This window comes from Ochotona curzoniae, unplaced genomic scaffold (assembly GCF_017591425.1).
Source record: "Ochotona curzoniae isolate NIBS_2020 unplaced genomic scaffold, NIBS_Ocur_1.0 scaffold_2587, whole genome shotgun sequence".
Lineage (NCBI taxonomy): Eukaryota > Metazoa > Chordata > Mammalia > Lagomorpha > Ochotonidae > Ochotona > Ochotona curzoniae.
In genome coordinates this window covers 21,195,824-21,217,996 of record NW_024467096.1, presented here as the reverse complement: position 1 = coordinate 21,217,996, position 22,173 = coordinate 21,195,824, and the positions used below count along the sequence as shown (strand labels likewise).

Genomic DNA, 22,173 nt, shown 5'->3' with positions numbered 1-22,173 from the left:
ATTGAGAAGAATAAAGAAGGAAATCAGTTTAATCTGGTGAGTTAATCAAAAAGAAAATAGTGCTAAACTTTATAGCACACTGAAAATTTTGATTTACACCCGTTTGAAAAATTGAATTCTACAAATGATGGATAATGCTTAAAACCAACATTTTTAGTCATCCAATTTGAAGAAGTTAGTGAAATGTAATTGCTGTGATTGATTATCTTATTATTTCTCTTAACCACCTTGTGCTGTTTTATTAGTTTGTTTTAGACCTTGAGGTACTTTTTTAAACTTTTCGTAAAACTGTTTATCTATAAATTAGTGCTGACCTAGACTGAGCCTAAAGTTTCTGTTGTAGATCAATTCATATGCTAATAAATACTTAATAATTTTCTGATGGGCCACTCATTATTTTAGGTGTTGGAGTGGAGACATAGTAGTAAATAAAGTCTTCACATCCAGTAGTAAATAAAGTCTTCACATCCTAGTGGAGAAAGTGAATGGAAAAGTGTTGACAGAAGACTGTGTTCTTTGTATGTTGTGTTTAAAAGCCTCTAAATATGTACAATGAGCAGAGACCTGAGCATAATGGCTTCCTACTGACCAAACTATTCTTACTACTTATAGGTTTCAGGAAATGTGCTACAAGGCTTATCTAGCTATTCGACAGCATGCCAATCTCTTCATAAATCTTTTCTCAATGATGCTTGGCTCTGGAATGCCAGAACTGCAATCTTTTGATGACATTGCATATATCCGAAAGACATTAGCCTTAGATAAAACTGAGCAGGAGGCTTTGGAGTACTTCATGAAACAAATGAATGATGCACATCATGGTGGCTGGACAACAAAAATGGATTGGATCTTCCACACAATTAAGCAACATGCATTGAACTGAGGTGATAACTGACAAACTGAGAGCTCAAGGTCTGGATTCTACACCGCACTGTTAACTGTCAGCAAGCAAAGACTGATTGCATAGGAATTGCACAATCCATGAACAGCATTAGAACTTACCGCAAGAACAGGAATAAAATACTATATAATTTAAATAATGTAAATGCAAACAGGGTTTGATAGCACTAAACTAGTTCATTTCAAAATTAAGCTTTAGAATAATGCGCAATTTCATGTTATGCCTTAAGTCCAAAAAGGTAAACTTTGAAGATTATTTGTATCTTTTTTTAAAAAAACAGAACAAAACAAAAATTCCCAAAATATACATAAACGATGGAGAAGGAAAAAGAAAGATGTTGTATTTGTCTTGTAAATGCTCCGCGCCTTGAGATGTGGACACAATTAAGGCTGTTATTGCATTAGGACTGAGTCAGCTGGAGTTTATGTTGAATTACACAGAATGAAAACAAAGAATAATTTCTTATTTTTCCCATTGCTGTTCAATTTAGTTTGAAGTGGGTTTTTTGACTCCTTGTTTAATGAAGAAAAATGCTTGGGGTGGATGAATTCTTAAGATTTCTTCAAAGACTTTTTCTTTATAATAAATCAAATCTTTTGGTGATTTGGGGGTCTTAGCTGCGCAATTTTGGGAGCAGTCACAAATGAGACCTGTAGTATGCTGGTGTTTTTGGTTTTAGATTTTTCATTTTTTTTTTTTTAACAGTATTTACAAGGATCTGACTCTTATTTCCTAGGGAAATTCTGGGCTCCCACAAAGTAAAATAATCATCCTAGAAAAAGAATGAGCAGGAGTAGTTCTCATTCCAGAGTTGTACAGTATTCACCTTAAGTTGATTTTTTTCTCCTTTTGCAATTGAACTGAACACATTTTTCATGCATGTTTTCCAGAAAATAGAAGTGAGTATTAATGTTATTAAAAAAAGATTATTTTTTTTATTAAAGGCTATTTATATTATAGAAACTATCATTAATATATATTCTTTATTTACATAATCTGTCCCATAGTCATGCATTGTTTTGCACCCCCAATTTTTTATTGTTAGTAGCAGCATGGTCAGCTTTTCTCTTGATCTATAGGTGAGGCTCAGGCACTACCCATTTATACCATTAGCCAGTGTACAACTGGTTAAGGAAAGCAGATTTAACTTCATCTGTTTTCCTTTGCTTTTGTTTCCACATGAATCCCTGATCTTCCATCTTCTTTTATAGTTGAGAATGGCTGAATCATATGAAATTAGTTGCCAAAATTAATACCATTTAGACTATTTTCCTGAATGCTAACCCTCCCCCAACCTCTACTGAGGTAAGTTCATGAATAATATTTATAATATGGAGGAACAGAAACCATGAGCCTTTTACCTTTTTAAGCTACGTATCAATATCTGAATAGTGTAAGTAGGACATTAATCCATTTTAAGATCATATCTACTATTTCCTCGTCACAGCTCACTCTGACCTTATTAAATCCCTTTCGAGTACATGACACATTCATAAACATGTTAAAAAGCATTATCCAAAATTAGGAGTTATTGTTAGTCATCACACTAGAATGTGGTATTTTATTCAGTATTTGAAATGAATGGCTAATGTCCTGGGAAATAGCTTTAGCAAATGCCCAGGTGCCACTCCAAAAAAAAAAGTGCAATAAATTCCTGACAGTTTTAGATATTATTGGAAAACAACAGTATAAAGAGTGCACACTGTAAACTCTAGTATAACATTATCACTTTTAAAATGCTCTATGAAATCAGGTACCTATACTAGAAGTCTCAAATAGTGAGCAAAGGACTCTAATACAAATACTCTTAATATCTGGCTATCTTAGGACCCTTAAAGGGCATAATTATTGAAGATTTAGGTGCTTAACTAAAGCATGTATATAATATTGCCAACAAGAAAAATGAATTTGAAGATTAGGGAAATTTATTTCTGTAAACTGTCTTGGAATAGTTAAGCAGAATTTAAACGGTTTTGAGCTGGAAAACAAGTAGATTCTTTTGCAGATAAAAAGCTCATAACTGAAGACTTCACAGTTATCATTTTATGTGATTTAGATATACCCCGCTGATACAAACTAAAATCATGATGTTTTCTATATCAGGGCTTGATTATAGGAAAACTCAGTAAATGGTATAAATCTGAAACCTTGGGGTGGAAACTGAAGATTTAACAGAGAACCATGTTTTACCTGAGTGCCAAAAAAGCCTTGAGCCTCCCCATACAGAATTTGTACAGTTTTGCATCTTTTTAACATCAATCCAGATACTTTACCCACCCACCTTCCCTACGTCCTCTCCACCATTAAAGCATACATGGCACATAACCTGTTTTATCATTTCCATTTACTTCTTAGTTATTAAAACCAAATTAATTTTGTAGGATTAAAAATAGGCAAATTTTGTAAAGAATGTAGATTAAGAAATGAAAGGAGGGACAGTAATGCTCAGAAAGGCAAAAGAAAGGACTTGACTAAAACAGAATGCTAATGGGTGCCTAGGATCTGTGTGGAAATCAATGACAACAGAGCTACTTGTGTGTACTTCAGTGTCAGAGACCCGTTCCCATGAATTGGTCACTTCCTGTAGTCAACCCTCCTTGTCACTGAACATGCTGTGACAACTGACTCTTGCCTCTACAGTTTCATTGGGTCACTTAAAACTATTTCCTTTAATAATCACTTTGGAGTAAAAAAAGAGAAAATGTATTGTAGCTAGAAATAACTGTTTGGAAATCATTCTTTAAACTTTTTACCATATTCTCAACTATACAGAAGCATTTATTTTGAATATTTTTAGACTGCTGTTAATTTTAAATCTGTTAATCGGTTTACAGAATTTGGTTTGTTTTTTTTTTTTAATGTTTCTAATTGGATTTTTTAAAGAATGGAATTTGGTTGCTATTTTCTGATAGAACCTAAGCTTTCTGTGGTTCTTAGTGTCCTGTAAAATTCAGTGTCAAGTAAATCAACTCTGAGGTTTTCCCTTCTATTATGCTTTATATTACAAGCCCATTAGGAAATGGGAACCTGGTGAATATATAATGAATTGTAAAATATTTTAATGTGTAATTTTTCAACTGTGAAACTATGACTATTGGGTTGTTTTTTTTTTTATGAAAACAGCTGCTGATCAAGTATTTTGTGTAAAGTGTAGTTCTTACTCATCAGGCAAATGATGACTTGATTAGACTGTATATGCCTTCTTGAACTTTACCTTCAATGGATTGGTGACTTTCACATAGATAAAATACAGTCCACCTGTATGCTTTTTTCCAAGTAAAACTGGGTGATTTTGCTTATGGAAAAAATTGTGAGCAATCTATTTCAAAGGCACCTTGGAAATTGCACAGCACCAAAAGTTGGATTTATTTTCTGAATGTTCTTACACATCCAATCTATGATCTGATCAGTAGCCCATCCTTGCCAACTCTGTGATGAAATTTAATTTCAGCAGTATTTTGAGGCACATTAACTTCTTATTTCTATGTCTACACAACTTCACCACCTGGGCTGGACCCATATACTCAAAGTCCACTTTAAAAAATAATTTGGTGTCCAAGACATCACTAAAATAATTCAGTTTAAAGGCAATATGTGGTGTTAATAGATTGTGGTGCTTTTTTAAGACACTTTCCTACTTCAGATGTTTTTGAGAAACAGAAAATGTGGAGGGAGAGGGTGGGACAGGGAGGAGCCATGAACCGCATTCTTTATATCCATCCTGCTCAGATGGGACTGAGGGCCATGAGACATTGTGCATGCCATGACAGAATCAGCCCTTCATGAGGGATGGGATTGTGAAGGTTGAAATGTAAATTTCAGCATGGACAGCATCCTAGATAGAAATTCTCAGTGACAAGATAATACAGCTGTGCTGTTTTTAAGACACAAACAAAACCACTTTTAATTACTACATTAAAATTGTAAATATATCTTATGTGCCATGGCCTGGAAAACCTATTTCCTTTTCTCTTAAAAGTTCTTTGCACTCTTTGAGATTATGAAGTTAAGTTCAAGGTGACTGTGGTCCTGATCAATTGGATGGTTAACTCTACCTCAGAAGACTAGGAAAAAAAGATGAGTCGCAATTCAATACAACAGGCAAAAGTCTTGCAGCACACGCTGCTTTAAAGCTATAAAAATCAGAATTGGCATGCATTCTTTTAACTGCAGTAGGAGACATTAAGAAAAGTGCCATCAATCATAGTGCCAGCCATTTGGAAAAGGCTACAGTGAGGATGTTTGTGGTATGAGGTTTCTTGAATACAGCGTTTAAAGTTTATTTTGTTCTCTTTACTTCATTGTTATCTGATATGGTATATTGGCACACATTTCTATTTGTAGATACACTGCTTTCCAGTCCTGGTCAAAAGACATCTTTTATAAAAGGTGTAAACAAATATCAAAGTTCTAAAATTCCAGAGTTTGAAATTCATTAAGAGTCTTTTCTCCCAAGTTGGGATGTTAGTCTTTAAAGAAATCTTTCATTCAAGTATTCCACTTGAATAAAAATCCTGTACTTCCTTGTTATTAATACAGCACCATTCCTTTTTCGTGGTTTTAAGTGTGTTAGTATTCCAGCCATGCTAAGTATAGAAACTGATAGGTGTGAGCCATAAGGACATTTTCTGACTTTTTTTTTTTCAGAAATATGTGTAAGAGTTATGTGGGGAAGTAAAAATTACTCCATTGTATATAAAGTGTAATTAGATAACTGATTTTCACTACCAACAGTAGATCCTATTCGTCACACTGGTGAGTACAGGGAAAGTTTTTAAATGAATTTTGTAAGCCAATTAAAGTCTATCAGTCTTATCTGCAACCTTATTTAATCTGTCACTAAGATAATTCTGTGGGTGTGCTAAGAACCATGTATATTTTTAGCTATTCTTATTTTTGTTAATCCTTCCCCTTGGCAAGAAGGCAGATAATCTTCACTGTTTTTCATTAAAACATGTTTAATAAGATTAAACTCAATTCCAGTGTGCATTTTCAAATTTCATTATCTATTGATCTCATGAGACAAAAATCCCTTATCAGATAGATTTGCTTTATGTTCTAAGAGTTGTTGGAGTACTTGTCCACATTTGGTTTCTAGAAATGTATTGTGTTATAGAAACCAAGTTTCAATTGGAGTTAATGATTTCAGTATAATTCAGTCCTTGGACTTAACTGAAGAGGATAAATCTAAAAGAATACATCCTTCTGGAACATAACACAACTGTAATTCCTTGGGGAGTATAACACTAGCAAAAGGTGACTACTAACACATCAGATAGTTAGTTTGGAAACTTCAACAGAGAAGTCAACCCATCCTTTTTAGCCCCATTGATTGTAGTAACTGTTTCTCTACATTTTGGTCATACAATGAACTAAAGTCCTGTGGTATAATGTATAAGTTAGGACAAATGCCTTTAATACTCTTCAGTGATGACCCAAAAACAAAATTTTTGACACAGCAAGATGCATGTGTTATTCTGTTGAGAATGTAGGACAATAATACAATATGACTAAATTTGAAACCTCTTCCCAGTCTTGCTGTACCTAGCAAGAAGTTTGGCCTGTGACTGCACTTACTGTTTGTGCTCATCGGAAACTGTCAATGTCTGCTTCTCTTGAACTTTGCAGTCTGTAACATCACGCTGTTTTATTAAAAAAAAAAAAAATTGCTTTGACTTGTGTCCAAATAGTCCTTAGTGTATTATGTAAGGAAAAACTGTGATAATTCTATTTTTATATTTCTTTAAAAAAAAAAAGTGTTGCTAAGAATCAGAATTTAGCTGAGTTTGCATTTTCAATAATGGCTGCAAATACATACTTAAAAATCTGAATCTGTTATGTCTTAAAAGCCAGTTTTTCTGCCTCAGTTATAACTATGAGAAATGTTATCTTTAAATATTAACTTCCTCTATGCATGAAGAACTGTATTTAAAATAGACATGTTTATACATATATATTACGATACACATGTGTATGTGTGTAAAAGATGGACCAGTGAAAGTTTGGTTAAAAGTGAAGTTGGATTAAAAGCAATCTGGTTTTACTGTTATGGTAAACTTTGGTAAACTTTGCAAAAGGTAAGTCTGGGCTTTTAACAGGAATCTACATGAGCATTGAGAGCTAGTACTTCCAAATAATTAAACAAATCATTGGTTAAATTGTATTATCTTTTTAGATGCTTTTAAGAAAAGAGAGAGAGAGACAGAGATCTGCAGTCAGCTAGTTCATTCCCCAGATGAGCCAAGCCCAAGCAGAAGCCCAGACCACCAGGTCTCCAGGTGGGTGCAGGAGCTCAAGAACTTCGGCCATCTGTTGCTGCTTTCTCAGGCACATTAGTGGGGAGCTGGATTGGAAGTGGAGCAGCTGGGACACAAACCATTGCCAGCCATCAAATGTGGCAGTGTAACCAGCTATATCACAACATAGGCTCTAGTTTTAAGGTAATTTGAACTGACTTTGTTTTCTGTGTGTAATGGCTCTTTCCTGGAATGAATCAAGTAGACACCAGAATTAAAAACTGCAATAACCAGAACATAGACTTCAGGTTTCAAATTAGTGGGTTTGAATTTGTTCACAGGAAAATATATATGTATGTGTGATATGTAATATACATGTGATCTGTGTCCAAACATTATATATAATATATAGCTATATATCAAAATGCCATATTGAGAAAAATTTATTAAGTAGAATAGAGGTGTCCTTGATATAAAGCTACAGAATCTTGGTTGTTGGATAATTTAAAATGTGTATGCGTACATAGTTTATTACATAAAAGCCTTTAATGTACAAAAGTTTATTACAGTCTTAAACACAGAGCAAGTCCTGGACCTTGAATGTTACATTTAGCCAAGAAAACGGAGCAGGTGTGGGGAGTCCTCCCTTGTCTCTCCCTGCCCTACTCTACATCAGCTGTTCCTTGAAAAATACCATGGCTTCCTAAATGTTGCAGTAAACCACAAGAGTTTTGTTTGGTTTTTTTTTTTTTTTAAGCTGCTAATGTGGTTGTAACACCCTTAGTAGATGCCAGAAACTAAACTAAACTAAATGTTTCATATGCCCTCAGACTAACCTCATGAAGGGAGAGGATAACTTCTTATAAGTGGGAAGGGAGGTTCAGTTGATTTTCCTGAAAAAGTTGTAGTGACTGCTCACAAACACAAATAAATCCTACACATGTTTTGCTGCAGCATTCCACAGTACAAAACAGGAAACACCAAGATTGTTCTGTACTGGTTAAATCTGTTCTGCTCTTTATTCAATGTATTTAGGAATTTATGACTTGAAAACAACTGATGGGGCATAAAACACATGGATTTTTTTTTTTTTTTAAGTTTGGTTACAGCTACAAATAAGTGTGATGTCTGTGATGTAAGATTTTTCAGTAAAATTTTAAAGCTACTTGGAGGCACATTGGATCATCAGAACAAACTTTCAGTTTAATCTGGAAAGCATCTGTGGGGTGCCTTATGAGGCCATTATTTAACAGCTGTGGTTGGTTGGCAGTACCAACAGTGGCTGGCTCTCCATATAAAACTTGACAGTGTAAACTACCTGAGGGTGAGTGTGGAAACTCAGTACAGCTTCTTGTGACTGCAGGTACATTTCTAGCCTTTGTTTCCATTCCCACAAAAATGTACACAAAGAATAAGATAAGCTTATGAAAAGCATAATTAATCAAAAAATGTTGCTGAAAGAAAAATTGCGTGGTTAGTCTACGGCCATACCACCCTGAACGTGCCCGATCTCGTCTGATCTCAGAAGCTAAGCAGGATTGTCCTGGTTAGTGCTTGGATGGGAGAAAAGTTAAGTGGTTCATGGCAAAGGTAAGTATAAATAATTCTAAACTGTGGATTTTTTTTTTATCATGAATGATGACTAGGCTGTCATAAATATATTAAATTTACCTTTTCTTAAGTTTCTGCTCTTTTCTATAGTGCAGTAATACACATGACAAATTTATATAGAAAGATATTTCATGTGAACTATGTTGTAGACAGTTGGGCTTGATAGTTCAATAATCAATACGTAAGATGCCTTCAGTATCTCCATATTTCCGAGTTGAACTAGAGCAGAAAACTCCTTGAACTAACTGCCACAAGGGAACAAAAAGTGCTTCCTTAGCTCATGAGAAAAGGGATTCGGAGTAGGAAGTTAATTCTTCATGTAAATAGAATATATAATGAGCCTTTTCTAAATAAACCTTCCTAACTTTACATGGTTGGTTTGTAGTCCAGTGTAATTGTGCTTTACTGCAGGAACTGAATTTGTCTGAATGCCATTGCTTTAATTTGGCCACCATCTTAGTGTCTGCTCCGGCCTTTGCTCCTCCCTGAACTCCAACGTTTGAGTTGATCTGTATGAGGGGTTTTGCCACCTCCCTCAACTCTGACTGCAGAACCATATTTTTCACACAGTAGGGACAAATGCTGTGTTAGTCTTACCATGCCAACAATCAGGACACCACCTAGCAGAGTCAGTGAAGGCCAAAATAAACAGTGAAAGATAACCATTTGGTCATACTTTTTTGTGAGAACAACATCTTCAGATTGGTGCTCTGGGCTGTAGAAGCATGAAAAGGGGGTTCCGTTTTTGTGGTCGAAGAATTCCTTTATGTCCAGAGCACTCCTGAGCAAATCATTGCCATCCCCGTGGCACTTGGGTGTATAAAAGCACTAGGAATATCGGAGGAGGAGAAAAGGAAGGACATTGTCACCAATACCAAATGTCTAACAGCTCTAATTCTGAACTCGCTAAAGATGCTGGTTTCAGTCTTCAAAGACAATAAAATGTTACCTAGTCTCTGGGAAGAGGTTGGCAGGAGGACACTGAAATGAGTCCTAAGAGGAAGTGGGAAGGAATTCTTACATTGTATGGTAACTGCAGAGACCACAAGGAACGTGTCCACATGCAAATCCTTGATCGCTTCCTGTACAGTAACCCAAGGAACCCATTTATCAATTCAGCAAGCACTACCCAATAATATTTCTGTTGTCTTTGATCTGTAGCACAATCTCTTCCTAAAGAGTAACAATTGAGGATTTTGCCCTAGGCCCACAGAGGGAGTCCACTTCCTGAGAAGCAAAACGAGTAGAGAAAAAGGGATCTATCTGTCAGCTGATGATTAAAAAAAACAAAAACCCTACAGGTTTATCAGCATTTCCTTTAGGCATTTGTTATGCTAAGGATCTACAAGAATGTTTTGAGATTAAAAATCATTGCATCTAAAATAAAAACAGGAATTATCTAATGGAAATTAGTACTTGATTCAAGACTCCAAAGAGTAACAGGCCAGATAATAGAATACCATTTAGGTATAAATATAAAACTAAAAATATGAACCAGTTATGTAACTTACTAAAATTATAATTTTAAAATTTCTTTGATTAAAAAAATCCCTTGCTAACAAATGAAAATAATTTTTTAAATTTAAACCCTTTGTTTGATTTAAAGCAAACAATCCATTGTCACATGTTTGCTCCAGTAGCCAATGAGATCACCAGGAAGTGAAACTGCCTACAAAGAGCTTGTTCATTGATTGAAACTATGAATTCCAGATGGCAAGTTGTGAAATCGAAATAACTTCCCATTTCTATGTGCCCCAATTCTCCAAGAATATTTTTAGCTTCATTTAGCCTGATTTGAGCACTGTAAAAATATCCACTTGAAGCAAATACAGGGACCCAGTAAGAATGACACTAGGTTTCTTACCCTGGTTAGGACAGTCTAGCGTGAAAGGGTAAATTTGATTAACTTTACCTTGGAATTTTTCTGGACAGTCGCTTCGTTATAACGTAGGAGAGCTTTCTGACCCAAGTGGGTGAGGTTCACAAACACCTGGAGACAGGGGTACTTGCCCTGACCCCGACAGTCGACGCCACAGGTAAAATCACATTCCAGCCAGTCGTCCATAATGCGGGTGTGGATGGCAGTGCAGTTTGACTCTTCTCTCTGAATGCTTCAATAAAAAAAAGTTCACCTACTAGAAATGTGATATTTGTAACGTGGCATCCCAAACCATCTGGCTGTTTCTGGGTCATTTAGGACCATGAAGAGCACATAAAGATCTGAGAGCATGAGATCCTAGCATTACCAAGATCAGTCTCAACTCGGCTCCTCATGGTGTGCTTTTCACTATACCAAACATAGCTTAATGTCTTTCAAACTTTCGAATCACCTAAATAAATTTGTTACAATGCACTAAAATGTGGATTTCAAGGGTTGGGGTTTTGTTTTTGAGGTTTTATTTGAGACAGAGGCGGGTCTTTCATCCACTGGCTGTCTACAAATGATGACTAGCACTGGGTCAGGCTGAAGCCAGGAGCTTCCTGGTGGGTTCCCATGTGCCTGTGGGAAGGGATCCAAGCACTTGGGCCATCCATTGCGCTCCCAGGTGCATTAGCTGGAGAGCTCGATCAGAAGTGGGCACCCTGTACTGGCAAGCACACACAAGAATCAGGTCTGGGATCAGATCTGAGATGATCCCTCCAACTGAAGTGCTGATCTCAGAACCCCAACCATAAACAGACTATGTCAGCCAGTGTATTCTGAAGAGCTCATGCGTGGTGCAGTGAGATTGGCAGCAATTCAGAACTGTTGAACTATCAAAACTGCTTGAGCAAGACCCTCAGAGCATGCCCCACATCGGGGACCTGGGATGGGTGGGGCTGTTTGGGGCTTCTCCCTTTGTCTCTCTCTTTACCCCAGATACAAAAAAAAAAAAGTGATACCAGTGTGGAAACAATGCTCTTAACCACTTTCCTGTAGCCCTTGACCCTTTGTGCCGTGATCAACTATGTAAAGATTATCGAAATTTAAAAAATGAAAGGATACAAAAAAAGCGGGGCATCAAGGACACAAATTGGCGCCCATATGGGAAGCCAATACTGCAGGCAGTAGCTTTACCTACCAGGCCGTATCACCGGCCCCCGATTCCAGGGTTTTACATCCAGAGATCCTGGATCAGTTAGTCCGAATCCAAGTCCCTGTATTTCAGATACAGATATTTGAAGAATCCTATATATTATAACCACCAAAAGTCACATTCACTTGGAAACTCGTGCCTCCTCATCTCAAAATGCACCCGCTGGCTTGTCCTGATGAAAATGTGCCTTTGGGAGTTCATCTACAGATCAGCCTCTGGAAGTTGTAGGAAGGTGCAGGCCTATGGACCCATTCTACTAAGTGGGCGAATGCAGAATGCCTCCTTAGAAAATATTCCATGAGTTTGCTATCAGTAAGGTAGCAAGCCTGGAAGACTTCAGGAGCTACATGCTGCTCGTCTGCATCCTTGCAGTATAGGCACAGGGCTTCCCATGAAATGCTCTAGGAGTGAGATGTTAAATAATTATGACTTAGAAAACATTCCTTGAGAATTTACACATGCACTAATACAGAGGATGTCCTGGATACAAAAGACATGGAAGGAAAAATACCTTCCACAAAGACCTGTGATGGTGGTGTGGAAAAAAGACAACTGTGTACCAGGTTATTAGAGAACAAGTCCAAGGTAAAACAAATGAGTGAAAGGAAATGCTTTGGATCTTGGGACCAGCTCTTTGCACAGCAGGGAGTCTGTTTCCTTGGGCCTTAAAGGTTAGATTAACAAATGCTGCAGTCAAATCATTTGAAAAAGATTAGTCAGCTATGTTCATACTGTTATTTTTTTTAAGTTTTTTTTTTTTTTTCAGAAAGTCAGATATACAGAGAGGAAGAGAGACTGAAGGATCTTTCGCCTGTTGATTTCCTCCCCAAGTGGCCCCAACAGCTAAAACTGAGCCAATACAAAGCCAAGAGCCAGGAGCTTCACCCACGTCTCCCATGTGTGTGAAGGGACCCAAGACTTTGGGCCATCCTCAACTGCTTTCCCAGGCCACAAGCAGGGAGCTGGATGGGAAGTGGGGTCGGCGGGATTAGAACCGGTGACCATACGGGATCCTGGTGCATGCAAGGCAAGTATTTTAGCCACTAGGCTATCATGCGGGGCCCTGTACTTTTATTCATATCTGGAATGCTAAGCTACTATAAAGCCCAGAGCATAAAACTTACTGGACATAGTCTAAGAAAAAAGACTGCACAGTTGAAAAGACAAAAATGAAAGGTCTCTTGGATAGCACTGGCTTGCTTTATCACCCAGTTAATTTTTTGAGTCCTTTAAGTTTGTACATTTATTTTATGTATTTAAAAAGACAGTTTCAGACACAGAAGAAAACAAATTCCCTACCTGATGGTTCTCTCGCCAAATGTGCTCAATAGCCATGTCTAAGCCAGGCTGCAGCCAGGACTGGGTCTGCCATGTGTCACCCAATTAATTTAACCTAGGCATCTTGAAATGAAATTTGAGGGGGGCATGCATATATGTATGTATGTGTTTTGCATTGGAAAGGCAGATTTACAGAGGAGACAGATGGAGGAAGATCTATTTGCTGGTTCACTCCCCCAAGTGGCCATAAAGGCCAGCGATGAGGTGATCCAGCCAGAATCCAGGAGCTTCTGGGTCTCCCACATGGGTGCAGGGTCCCAAGGCCTTGTGGAATCTTCTACTTCTTTCCCAAGCCACAAACAAGAAGCTGGATGAAAAGTGAAACAGCTGGGACACAAACCAGCAAGACCAAGATTTAGCTACTGAGCCATCTCGCTGGCCAATTAAATGCTATTTTAAACTTGCTTGTTTATTTCCTAGAATTGAAGATCTGTAGGCATTGTGGCACAACGGGTGAAGCTACCAGCTAGGATACCCACATCCAGTATCAGAGTGCATGGTTGGAGTCCCAGATCCTCTGCTTTCTTTCCAACTTCCTGCCAATGTGTCTGGGAGGCAGCAGAAGATAGCCCAAGTATTTGAACCACCAAATTTTGGAAGTAAATAGTGAGTGGACAATTCTTATACAATGTGCAAGCTCTCACTCTCTTTTAGATAAACCTTACAAAAGATCAAAAGTTCAGCTGTCCACATACTGACGAAGTATTGATCTGAATAGGGTTTGAATATTTCTTGAAGAATATTGATTGATCAGCTCAATGGGCCCAGCACGGTAGCCTAGTGGCTAAAGTCCTCGCCTTGCACACACCAAGATCCCATATGGGTGCTGGTTTGTGTCCCAGCAGCCCCACTTCCCATCCAGCTCCCTGCTTGTGACCTGGGAAAGCAGTGGAGGATGTTCAAACCTTGGGACCCTGCACTCATGTGGAAGACCTAGCAGAAGCTCCAGGCTCCTGGCTTCAGATGGCTCAGCTCTGGCCTTAGCAGCCACTTGGGGAGTGAACCAGCAGATCTTTGTCTCCTTCTTTCTGTAAATCTACCTTTTCAATAAAAATAAACAATTTTTTAAAATGTAGGTACTGCATATGTGTGCATTTATGCACACATTTATTCAAGTTACGAAAACATATATCATGTGCTTATATTTTGTCAGATGAGGAACATGTGATGGCAGGAAAAGGAGAGCTAGAATGATATCAGACATGTAACCTGCAGACTATAACATCGCTTGTGCTTATGGAAACAGGTAAACACTGACTCTGAGCTTCCTGGCAGCCAAAACAATGGAGGCACCGCCAAATGAACCTGAAGTGGAGTAAGCTGGGTGGTCAGGACCTGCACACCCTTCCCTGAGATGCTCTGGTAGTGGCTCCGTGTGCTGTTGGGGTGGCGACCTCTGCATCCTGCCCTAACAGTGGTAGCCTGGGAATGGTGGAAGATAAAGCTGACAAGCAACAGAAGGAGCCCTCGCCCTTTCCCATGAGCCACTGCCCTTTCCATGAGCCCCTGCCCTTTCCATGAGCCCTTGCCCTTTCCCATGAGCCCTTGCCCTTGTGGACTAAGAGCCTTTTCTCTCCCTGTTCTGCTGAGCCTTCTGGTGCTCTTCGCACGCCTTGTTTTTCATGTAATTAGGAAGGCAGCTAATTCAAAAGAAACGTTTATTGAGCAACTGCTGGGTAGACCCTGTCAAATCCAGATAGCTCAACATCAGTTTTTCTGGCACTCAGAGGACTTCCTTCTCCCTGGGAAATCAACACTTTTTTTCAAGATTATTATTTTCTTTTATTTGAAAGACAGAACTAGAAAGGCAAAATGGAGATGTCTTCCATCTACTGAGTCACTCCCAAATGGTAGCAATGACCGGAGCTGAGCTAATCTGAAGCTGGGAGCCAGGAGCTTCTTCTGGGTCTTCCATGTGGGTACAGGAGCCCAGGGACTTTGACCATCCTCTACTGCTGTCCCTGGTCATTCACAGGGAGCTGGATTGGAAGTGGAGCAGCCAGAACATGAACCAGCACCCATGTGGGATGCCAGTGCCACAGACCGAGGATTAGCTTACTAAGACACGGTGCTGGCCCTGGGAGATCAACATTTAATACTCCGATTTTTGTTTGCTTTTGAAAGGTATAGAAGCACTGTAACAGGGAGAAAAAAAGGGGGGTGATCTTCCAACCTCTGGTTCCCTCCCAGATGCCTGCAGCCAGGGCACTGACATTCTGAAAGGTGAATTTACAAACTAAATGACTAATGTCCAGGTTACTGCTGTTGAGGTACATGTGGATTACAAGATGGGCGAAGGACACAAGGAAATATCTTCCATGTTTTTTAACCACCACTTCCTCCACACTCAACACTGAGAAACAGGTCATTCACTGATCCCCCCCTGCTCTGCTGTTTGAGACTAGAGAAATAAAAGCCAGCCAGCCCTCCTTTACTCTTCATTATTATTATTATTATTATTATTATTATTATTATTATTCAGTTCCTTGTTTATTTAAAATAGTTACAGAAAAAGATCCTCCCTCTGCTGGTTCGCCCTCCAAACCCCCAGAAAATTACAAAGGCCAACACTGGGCCAGACCAAAATGGAGTCGGGAGCTTCATCCAGGTCTCCCATTTGAGTACAGAGACCCAGGCACTTGGGCACTCCTTGAGTGCCTTCCTTTTGGCTGTTAGCAGGGAGCTGGATCATAATTAGAACAACCAGAACACAAACCAACGCCCATATGGAATGCAAATATTGCAGATGGCAGTTTCATCCACTGTGCCACAGCACAAGCTCCCCTTCGCTTATTCTCGGACAGGAACTGATCCGCATGGGACATTCTGCATGGGGTTTCTTACCTAAGCATGAAAGGCTTCAGGGTGGTTGTTCCAAGCAAGAAAAACATGAGGATTGAGAAACCCATCATGGCAAAGCCCAGGAGCATGGCTCTGTCTTCCCCAGCGCTGGACGGCAGCTTCTTGTGCACATCAGGCAGGTCTCCATCGTTGGAGTAGATGGGTGTCCTCTTCCCTGGGCCAGAAAAGGCTGTCCTGTAGAGACAGCGCAGAGAGGATGCTGCACTAAGTTCATTTGTGAAAAGTGCAAACATTCACCAGCCCATGCAGGGAAGGGTTAGGGAGACATTCCACCTGGCACCCACCTGAGGGTCATGAACAAAGTCAGTGCAACACAGTGGGCTCTTCCATTCAGAGCTGGGTGAGAAGGCCACCCAACAAAGCTGAAAGCTCATGTTATCAAGTACTTTTAAAAATACTGCAACTGACAAGACCAAGGAGCTGCCAGCAGATCTTCAGAGATCTGTTTAACCAGTAACTAGCAATGAATTCCCTCTAAAACTGTCATTTGTTTTACGGGGAAAAAAAAGGATTAGGGGTGTTTTTCTCTTTCAAGGATATTGCACATTCTTTCTGAAAATGCCTGTAACATTCCCATAAGAATTCCATATGGAAAGAATGATGCAAAAAGTTGACAGAATCAGCAGCATACTGAAAGGATAAGGCAACCAGCCCCTAAGAATTGGGAAACTGTGGCAGCTGCCTTCCCTTTCAGTGGTTCTCTCCACATCCCCTCAAAGCTCTGCATGAGCTCCCCACAGTCCCGCTCTGCTTGAAAACCGGCCAAGGCTGGGATGCACCTCACAGCAGGGGGCCCGGGGACCAGTGAAATCCAACACAAAGATTCCTAACCTGCACCCCCCCCCCCCCCCCCCGGCTTTGCTGGGCCTCCTTGGTGGATTTGTTTAAATGTCAGATTCATTGTTAACACTTTACAAACCAAGACACTTCTCGCAAGAAGGTAATTCATGCCTTTTTTTGGGAGGTGGCCACAGGTATTGCTGTTTTCTTAGACTCCATGAAATCTTCAACCAAACAAATGCAACTCCAATGGCATCAAGCTGCCAAAACATCTGACTACATTTGGGAGTGTAGCAAAAATACTACCAAGGGCACTGCCGGTTGCCTTTCTGTCTTTCATTCCTTTCCTCACTTTCTCTTCTTCCTGGCTCTCCCTTAGCTCTCCTTCCCTCAGACCCTGCAGAGAGGGAGGGGGCTGAAGGCCAAGCAGCCCAGCCTGTCCTAGCAGCCCAGCCTGTCCTAGCAACCCAGGCTGTCCCAGCAACCCAGGCTGTCCTAGCAGCCCAGCTGCGCTGGAGAACATGAACTTCAGAAGACGGCGCACTGTGTGGCTATTTCTTTGGCAATGAAGGATCTGATCTGGGAATTTTCATTTTGTTTTAGAGTTTTATTCGTTCTCTATTATCTCTCTCAGGGAATGGGCATGGAAAGAATTCTAACGATATTTGAGCCAATGCCCTTTATAATTTGTAATTGATTGAATCAAGAGATTTTTTTCACCCTAAGATTTGAATATTTTCTGTAGTTTCTGATGCCCAACCCCAGCATTTTCCCTTGTGCTCTAAATTGGACTTTAGTAGTTGTGTATTTTAATGTGTCTTGGAGGATAAAAGCAGTTTATAATGAGGTCTCTGTGACATTTCAATACACTCATTTAGCACCCCCAGTTACCATGGTATGTTACCTGAAACCAGCATTGTCTGATTCTGAACTAATTTGGAAATAAGACAAGTCTGGCAGTATTCTAAATCAGAACTTCTATTTATAATATTTCTGTTCACATTGTTCCAAGATGTAGAAGAGTTGGCAACCATAAAAAGAAATCATTCTGGGGGGAGTGTGTGGTAGAATGGCTGAGAAAGCGTTTAGCTGTCCCCTGTCAGAACGCCTGTTGAGCCCCAGCTCCGCACTTCCAACCCAGCTCCCTGTTCCCGTGCTTGGGAAAGCACTGGAAGATGAGAGCCTGCTCTCCTTGCAGAAACCAGACGGAATTTATGGTCCAGCCCCAGCCAGCCCTGCCAACCATGTGGGGAATGATTCTTTAAGACAGAGTAACAAAACCTTAACAAATGCAAAAGAATTAGTGGAAGCAATGAGATTTCCATATGTGTATTATATGGAACTTGGAAAATATGAGAAAATCTAGAAAGACACCAGAATCCACTGGCTGCTAAAGTCCACCTTAGTGTCCCTGTCTGCCCAGATCTTCACTGCCAATGATTGGCTGTGAAGTTGATCAATTTGTTCTGTCCTCCGTCCTCAGCCATGGTACCAGGTGTCCTCCGGCAGCTCATTGGAGCACTTTGTAAGCCCTGAAGTGGATAACTGATACCATAGCGGATACCATACTCATCCACACCTGGTTGGCTATATGACACAGACTGATTCACAAATGAGACCTAGGAAGTGGTTAACAAAACAAATAGAATAATTGAAATATGCCATAATGAGGTTATTTAAAACTAATAAATTATTTCTGAAATTTTCAATTTCATGTTTTTGGACTAGAGTTAACTGTACGTAATAACTGACACAACGGAAAGCAAAATCATGGAATAATTGGGGACTAGTCATTGTTGTAAATAGAGAATTATCCTAGTCCCAACCTAGTCCTTCCTAAACCTTTTCTTTGCCATAATAAACAGTGTCCCAAGTTATCAGCAACTCTTTGTAACCCTACTGCTTGCTTACTGTCCCATCACTTGGACACGCCTTAATCTCCTTTATCATTGCTGTGGTGTTGAATATTTTTAGGTTGTTTCTGGTGCTCTGAGACCAGAGACTTATAAACAGGACTTATTTGTGATACTTACCCTTGCATCCCAGGGAAGGAAGCCTTGATAATTTTCTTTTTTGGCACATAACACATCTTTAAGTCATGTTTTCCTCTAAGATGCTTGTATTCAAATCAGAGCAGTGCCTGCTGCCTGCTGCCTGCTGCTGTTTACTGCGGACAGACTTTCCCATCTGAGCAGAACGCACTGCTTTCGAGCCCGTTCTGGCTTACTAAGGGAAACTCGATTACAGAGTCTGAACACTCATCCAGCTGTGATCTCCTTGGCAGGCAGACCAAGTCTGTTCAAGAAGCACTTCTTCGAAAGAAGTGTTGTAATTCCTCTGACATTCATCTCAGATGTGCTCATTCCTCCTAAGTGTTGGGCTCAGTCAGTTCCTATGTCCCTGTAATTCATTTTCCTTGCAGCCAAGACTTGGACAATTATTTTTACCATTTTTTAATTACAGACTTACTAAGCAGCTTCTTCTGAAACAGCAAATGAGATTGAATGAAGTCAGTATGATACACGAAGTGCAGCAAGAGGAAAGAACGCTAATTCAGTTGGGCATTTCAGAAATAAAAACGGGCTACCATGTTGTTTTCACGATAATCTTGATAATGTGGGCTAGACGGGCAACAAGGTAGATCTGCAGGCCCGTCCCACCTCGGCCCCCTGTGTAATCCTATCCTCGCACTTTCCAATCAAAATGCCTCCTTTCTCAGGATCTGTTTCATCCAGAACTTGAGGGGAATGCCATGAACATTGGAATACCAAATTCCATGTACAGGTACCATGAAATTCCCAGGTGGCCTTACCTACGTGGACGAACTGCTCCCTACCCCATAAAAGAGAACTGGGAAAACAGCTAAAGGGACTGTCGAGGGCCTCTTAGCTTCCCCTCCCTGACCCTTTACTTCTTGGGCAAATCTGGTGACACACCACACTCCCTTGAAGGATATTTCTCTACGAGGGGCAACCCACATGCACATGTATGTATGTTCACTTTCTCACTTTTTAAGCAAAATCCACCTTAAATATGCCAGTGCTAAGAATGTTTATCTTTGTGCATGACAGGGACCTGAAACTTAAAAATACCCCATCCCGCCACTGCAATCTGATTGCCTTCATATCTAGTAAATTCAGCTCTGAAGGGAGTGGGGGCGGGGGTACCGAGATCCATTTGCTCGCTGTTTGTCATCTGATCTTTGACCACAAGGTGAGTCACTCTGTCACAGAGGTGTCAGCACCATCTCGGGGAGTTGGAGCTCTGTTTCCTCCACGGGCTATAGCTTGCTCCCCAAAGCCCCTCACTGCGTGCCACTGCATTTCCATCTCCTCCTGCACGCTCTCTCAAATTCCCATGCACGTGACTGAAGGATGACGGAAGTAGATTCCCCAGTGACTATTACGGCCACTGATGTCTCTCCCAACTCCACTGTTGACATGAAAAAAAATCCTCCAAGTTTCCAGATAGTGAGCGTGGCTCTGAAAGCTTCCATTCCCAAGAAGCTGATGGACATTGCTTTTGCCTCCATTTTGGTGCCTGCTTCCCACTGCCCCAACCTTGAAACAGGCAGCAGGTGCCACTTCGCTGGGCTCTCAGCTGCTCTGCTTTGCATGGCCCTGGGGAGATAACGGTCAAAAGATGATCTCGCTTACTTCCTCTTCAAAGAGTGGAGGCTGAATAGGAGCCAAAATGTATGCAGTGTATAATGACGCTGCTCAGGGCCAGTACAGAGAGCTGGTTCATGGTTCCCAGGCAGGCAGGGCTGGTCCTAGCTCCAATCCACAGACAAGAGGAGGTTGAGGAAGGCTAAGAAACTCTCCCAGTCATACAGCAAATGAAACAGCAAATGAGATTGAATGAAGTCAGGATGATGCATTGGAGCTGGGGTTAAAATCCGAGACTATTAATGCGGATACAGGTTGCTGTCATTTCCCCATTCCTTCACTCAGCCAGGAAATGCATACTGAATACGTACTGAACCAAGGTCTATGCCAGGACTCAGGGATGAGTTTCAAAGGATATCTGGTTGGCCCAGCGCAGTAGCCTAGTGACTAAAGTGCTCACCTTGCATGTGCCGGGATCCTATATGGGCACCAGTTCATATCCTGGCTGCTGCAGTTCCCTATCAGCTCCCTGCTTGTGGCCTGGGCAAGCAGTAGAGGACTGCCCAAAGCCTTGAGACCCTATATCCACATAGGGGACCCGGAGGAAACTCCTGGCTCCTGGCTTCGGATCAGCTCAGTTCTGACCATTGTAGTCACTTGGGGAGTGAATCAACAGATGGAAGATCTTTGTCTCTCCTTCTCTCTGCAATCTACTTTTTCAATAAAAATTAATAAATCATTTTAAAATAAAGGATCCCTGGGGCCCGGCACGGTGGCGCAAGTGGTTAAAGGTCCTCGCCTTGCACGCCCGGGATCCCATATGGGCGCCAGTTCTAATCCCAGCAGCCCCGCTTCCCTTCCAGCTCCCTGCCTGTGGCCCCGGAAAGCAGTCGAGGACGGCCCAGGGCTTTGGGAACCTGCACCCGCGTGGGAGACCCGGAAGAGTGAATCATCGGACGGAAGATCTTCCTCTCTGTCTCTCCTCTGTATATCCGCCTTTCCAATGAAAAAATAATAAAAATAAATCTAAAAAAATAAATAAATAAAAAATAAAGGATCCCTAGGACCTAGAGGAGGGAGCCACACAGATGCAGCTCAGCTAGATCAGGGCTGCTGAGGAAACCACCAGGCACCGAGGTCTGGGGCCCGGCAAATGGGTAAACTTAGAGAGCAAAGGCCTAGCTCCAACTCCAACCTCCTCCTGGCCCCTCTTGTACGCACCTGGGCAGCAAGGTGTGCAGCTTGGACTACAAGCTGCGGGGGGCGACTTACCTCCCCTGGCGCCTCCTGCTGCCTTGGAGTGTGATTTGAACGGGGATGCTGAAGGGCTGCATGAGGGCGTCGGGCTGGGCACAATGGATGCTGTTCACCTGAACCAGGCCTTTTGCCCCCAGGGTGCAGCATAAGCATCAGCGGAAGTGGAGCCCCAGGGGAGCCCAGTGCAGCAACTGGCATCACCAGACCTGCACGTAAGAGTGGACCATCCCAAGTGCTTCCCGGAGAGGTGGAGGCCCAGACCCAGCTGTCGGGGTGCTCTGTAAATGCCCCACTCACAGCGCAGTCGGTCCCACAGGCCCCAGGAAGACCTGCGTGTTCCCTGCAACCATCCTTGGTTGGCTTGCCACCTGTGCTTCTGCTGCAGCAACCCCATTGCCATAGAGACCTCAGTGCCTGCGGAAAGTTCTGAAGCCCCAGGGACCCTAGCTAATTGGTGAGGGACACACATAGCTCATACGAATAGGAAATATTTTATCCTGGCC

At 41.1% G+C, this 22,173-nt stretch overlaps 2 protein-coding genes across 3 annotated transcripts in view; one reads left to right on the top strand and one right to left on the bottom strand.

The window, feature by feature from the left end:
• Positions 1-6,576, top strand: part of PIK3CA (phosphatidylinositol-4,5-bisphosphate 3-kinase catalytic subunit alpha) — a 94,953-nt gene extending 88,377 nt beyond the window's left edge. For both annotated transcript variants that reach the window (XM_041002766.1, XM_041002765.1), the window contains one exon: positions 613-6,576. In XM_041002766.1, the coding sequence (XP_040858700.1) occupies positions 613-883 (271 nt within the window). In that variant the 3' untranslated portion in view covers positions 884-6,576. The remainder of the gene's footprint in view (positions 1-612) is intronic.
• On the bottom strand, positions 6,475-21,747 carry KCNMB3 (potassium calcium-activated channel subfamily M regulatory beta subunit 3). Its single transcript, XM_041002767.1, has 4 exons — positions 21,686-21,747; positions 16,008-16,199; positions 10,661-10,859; positions 6,475-6,543 (listed from the first exon to the last, which is right to left on the bottom strand). The coding sequence occupies exons 1-4, from the start codon at positions 21,745-21,747 to the stop codon at positions 6,475-6,477; spliced, it is 522 nt and encodes a 173-aa protein (XP_040858701.1).
• Positions 21,748-22,173: the final 426 nt, after the last annotated feature.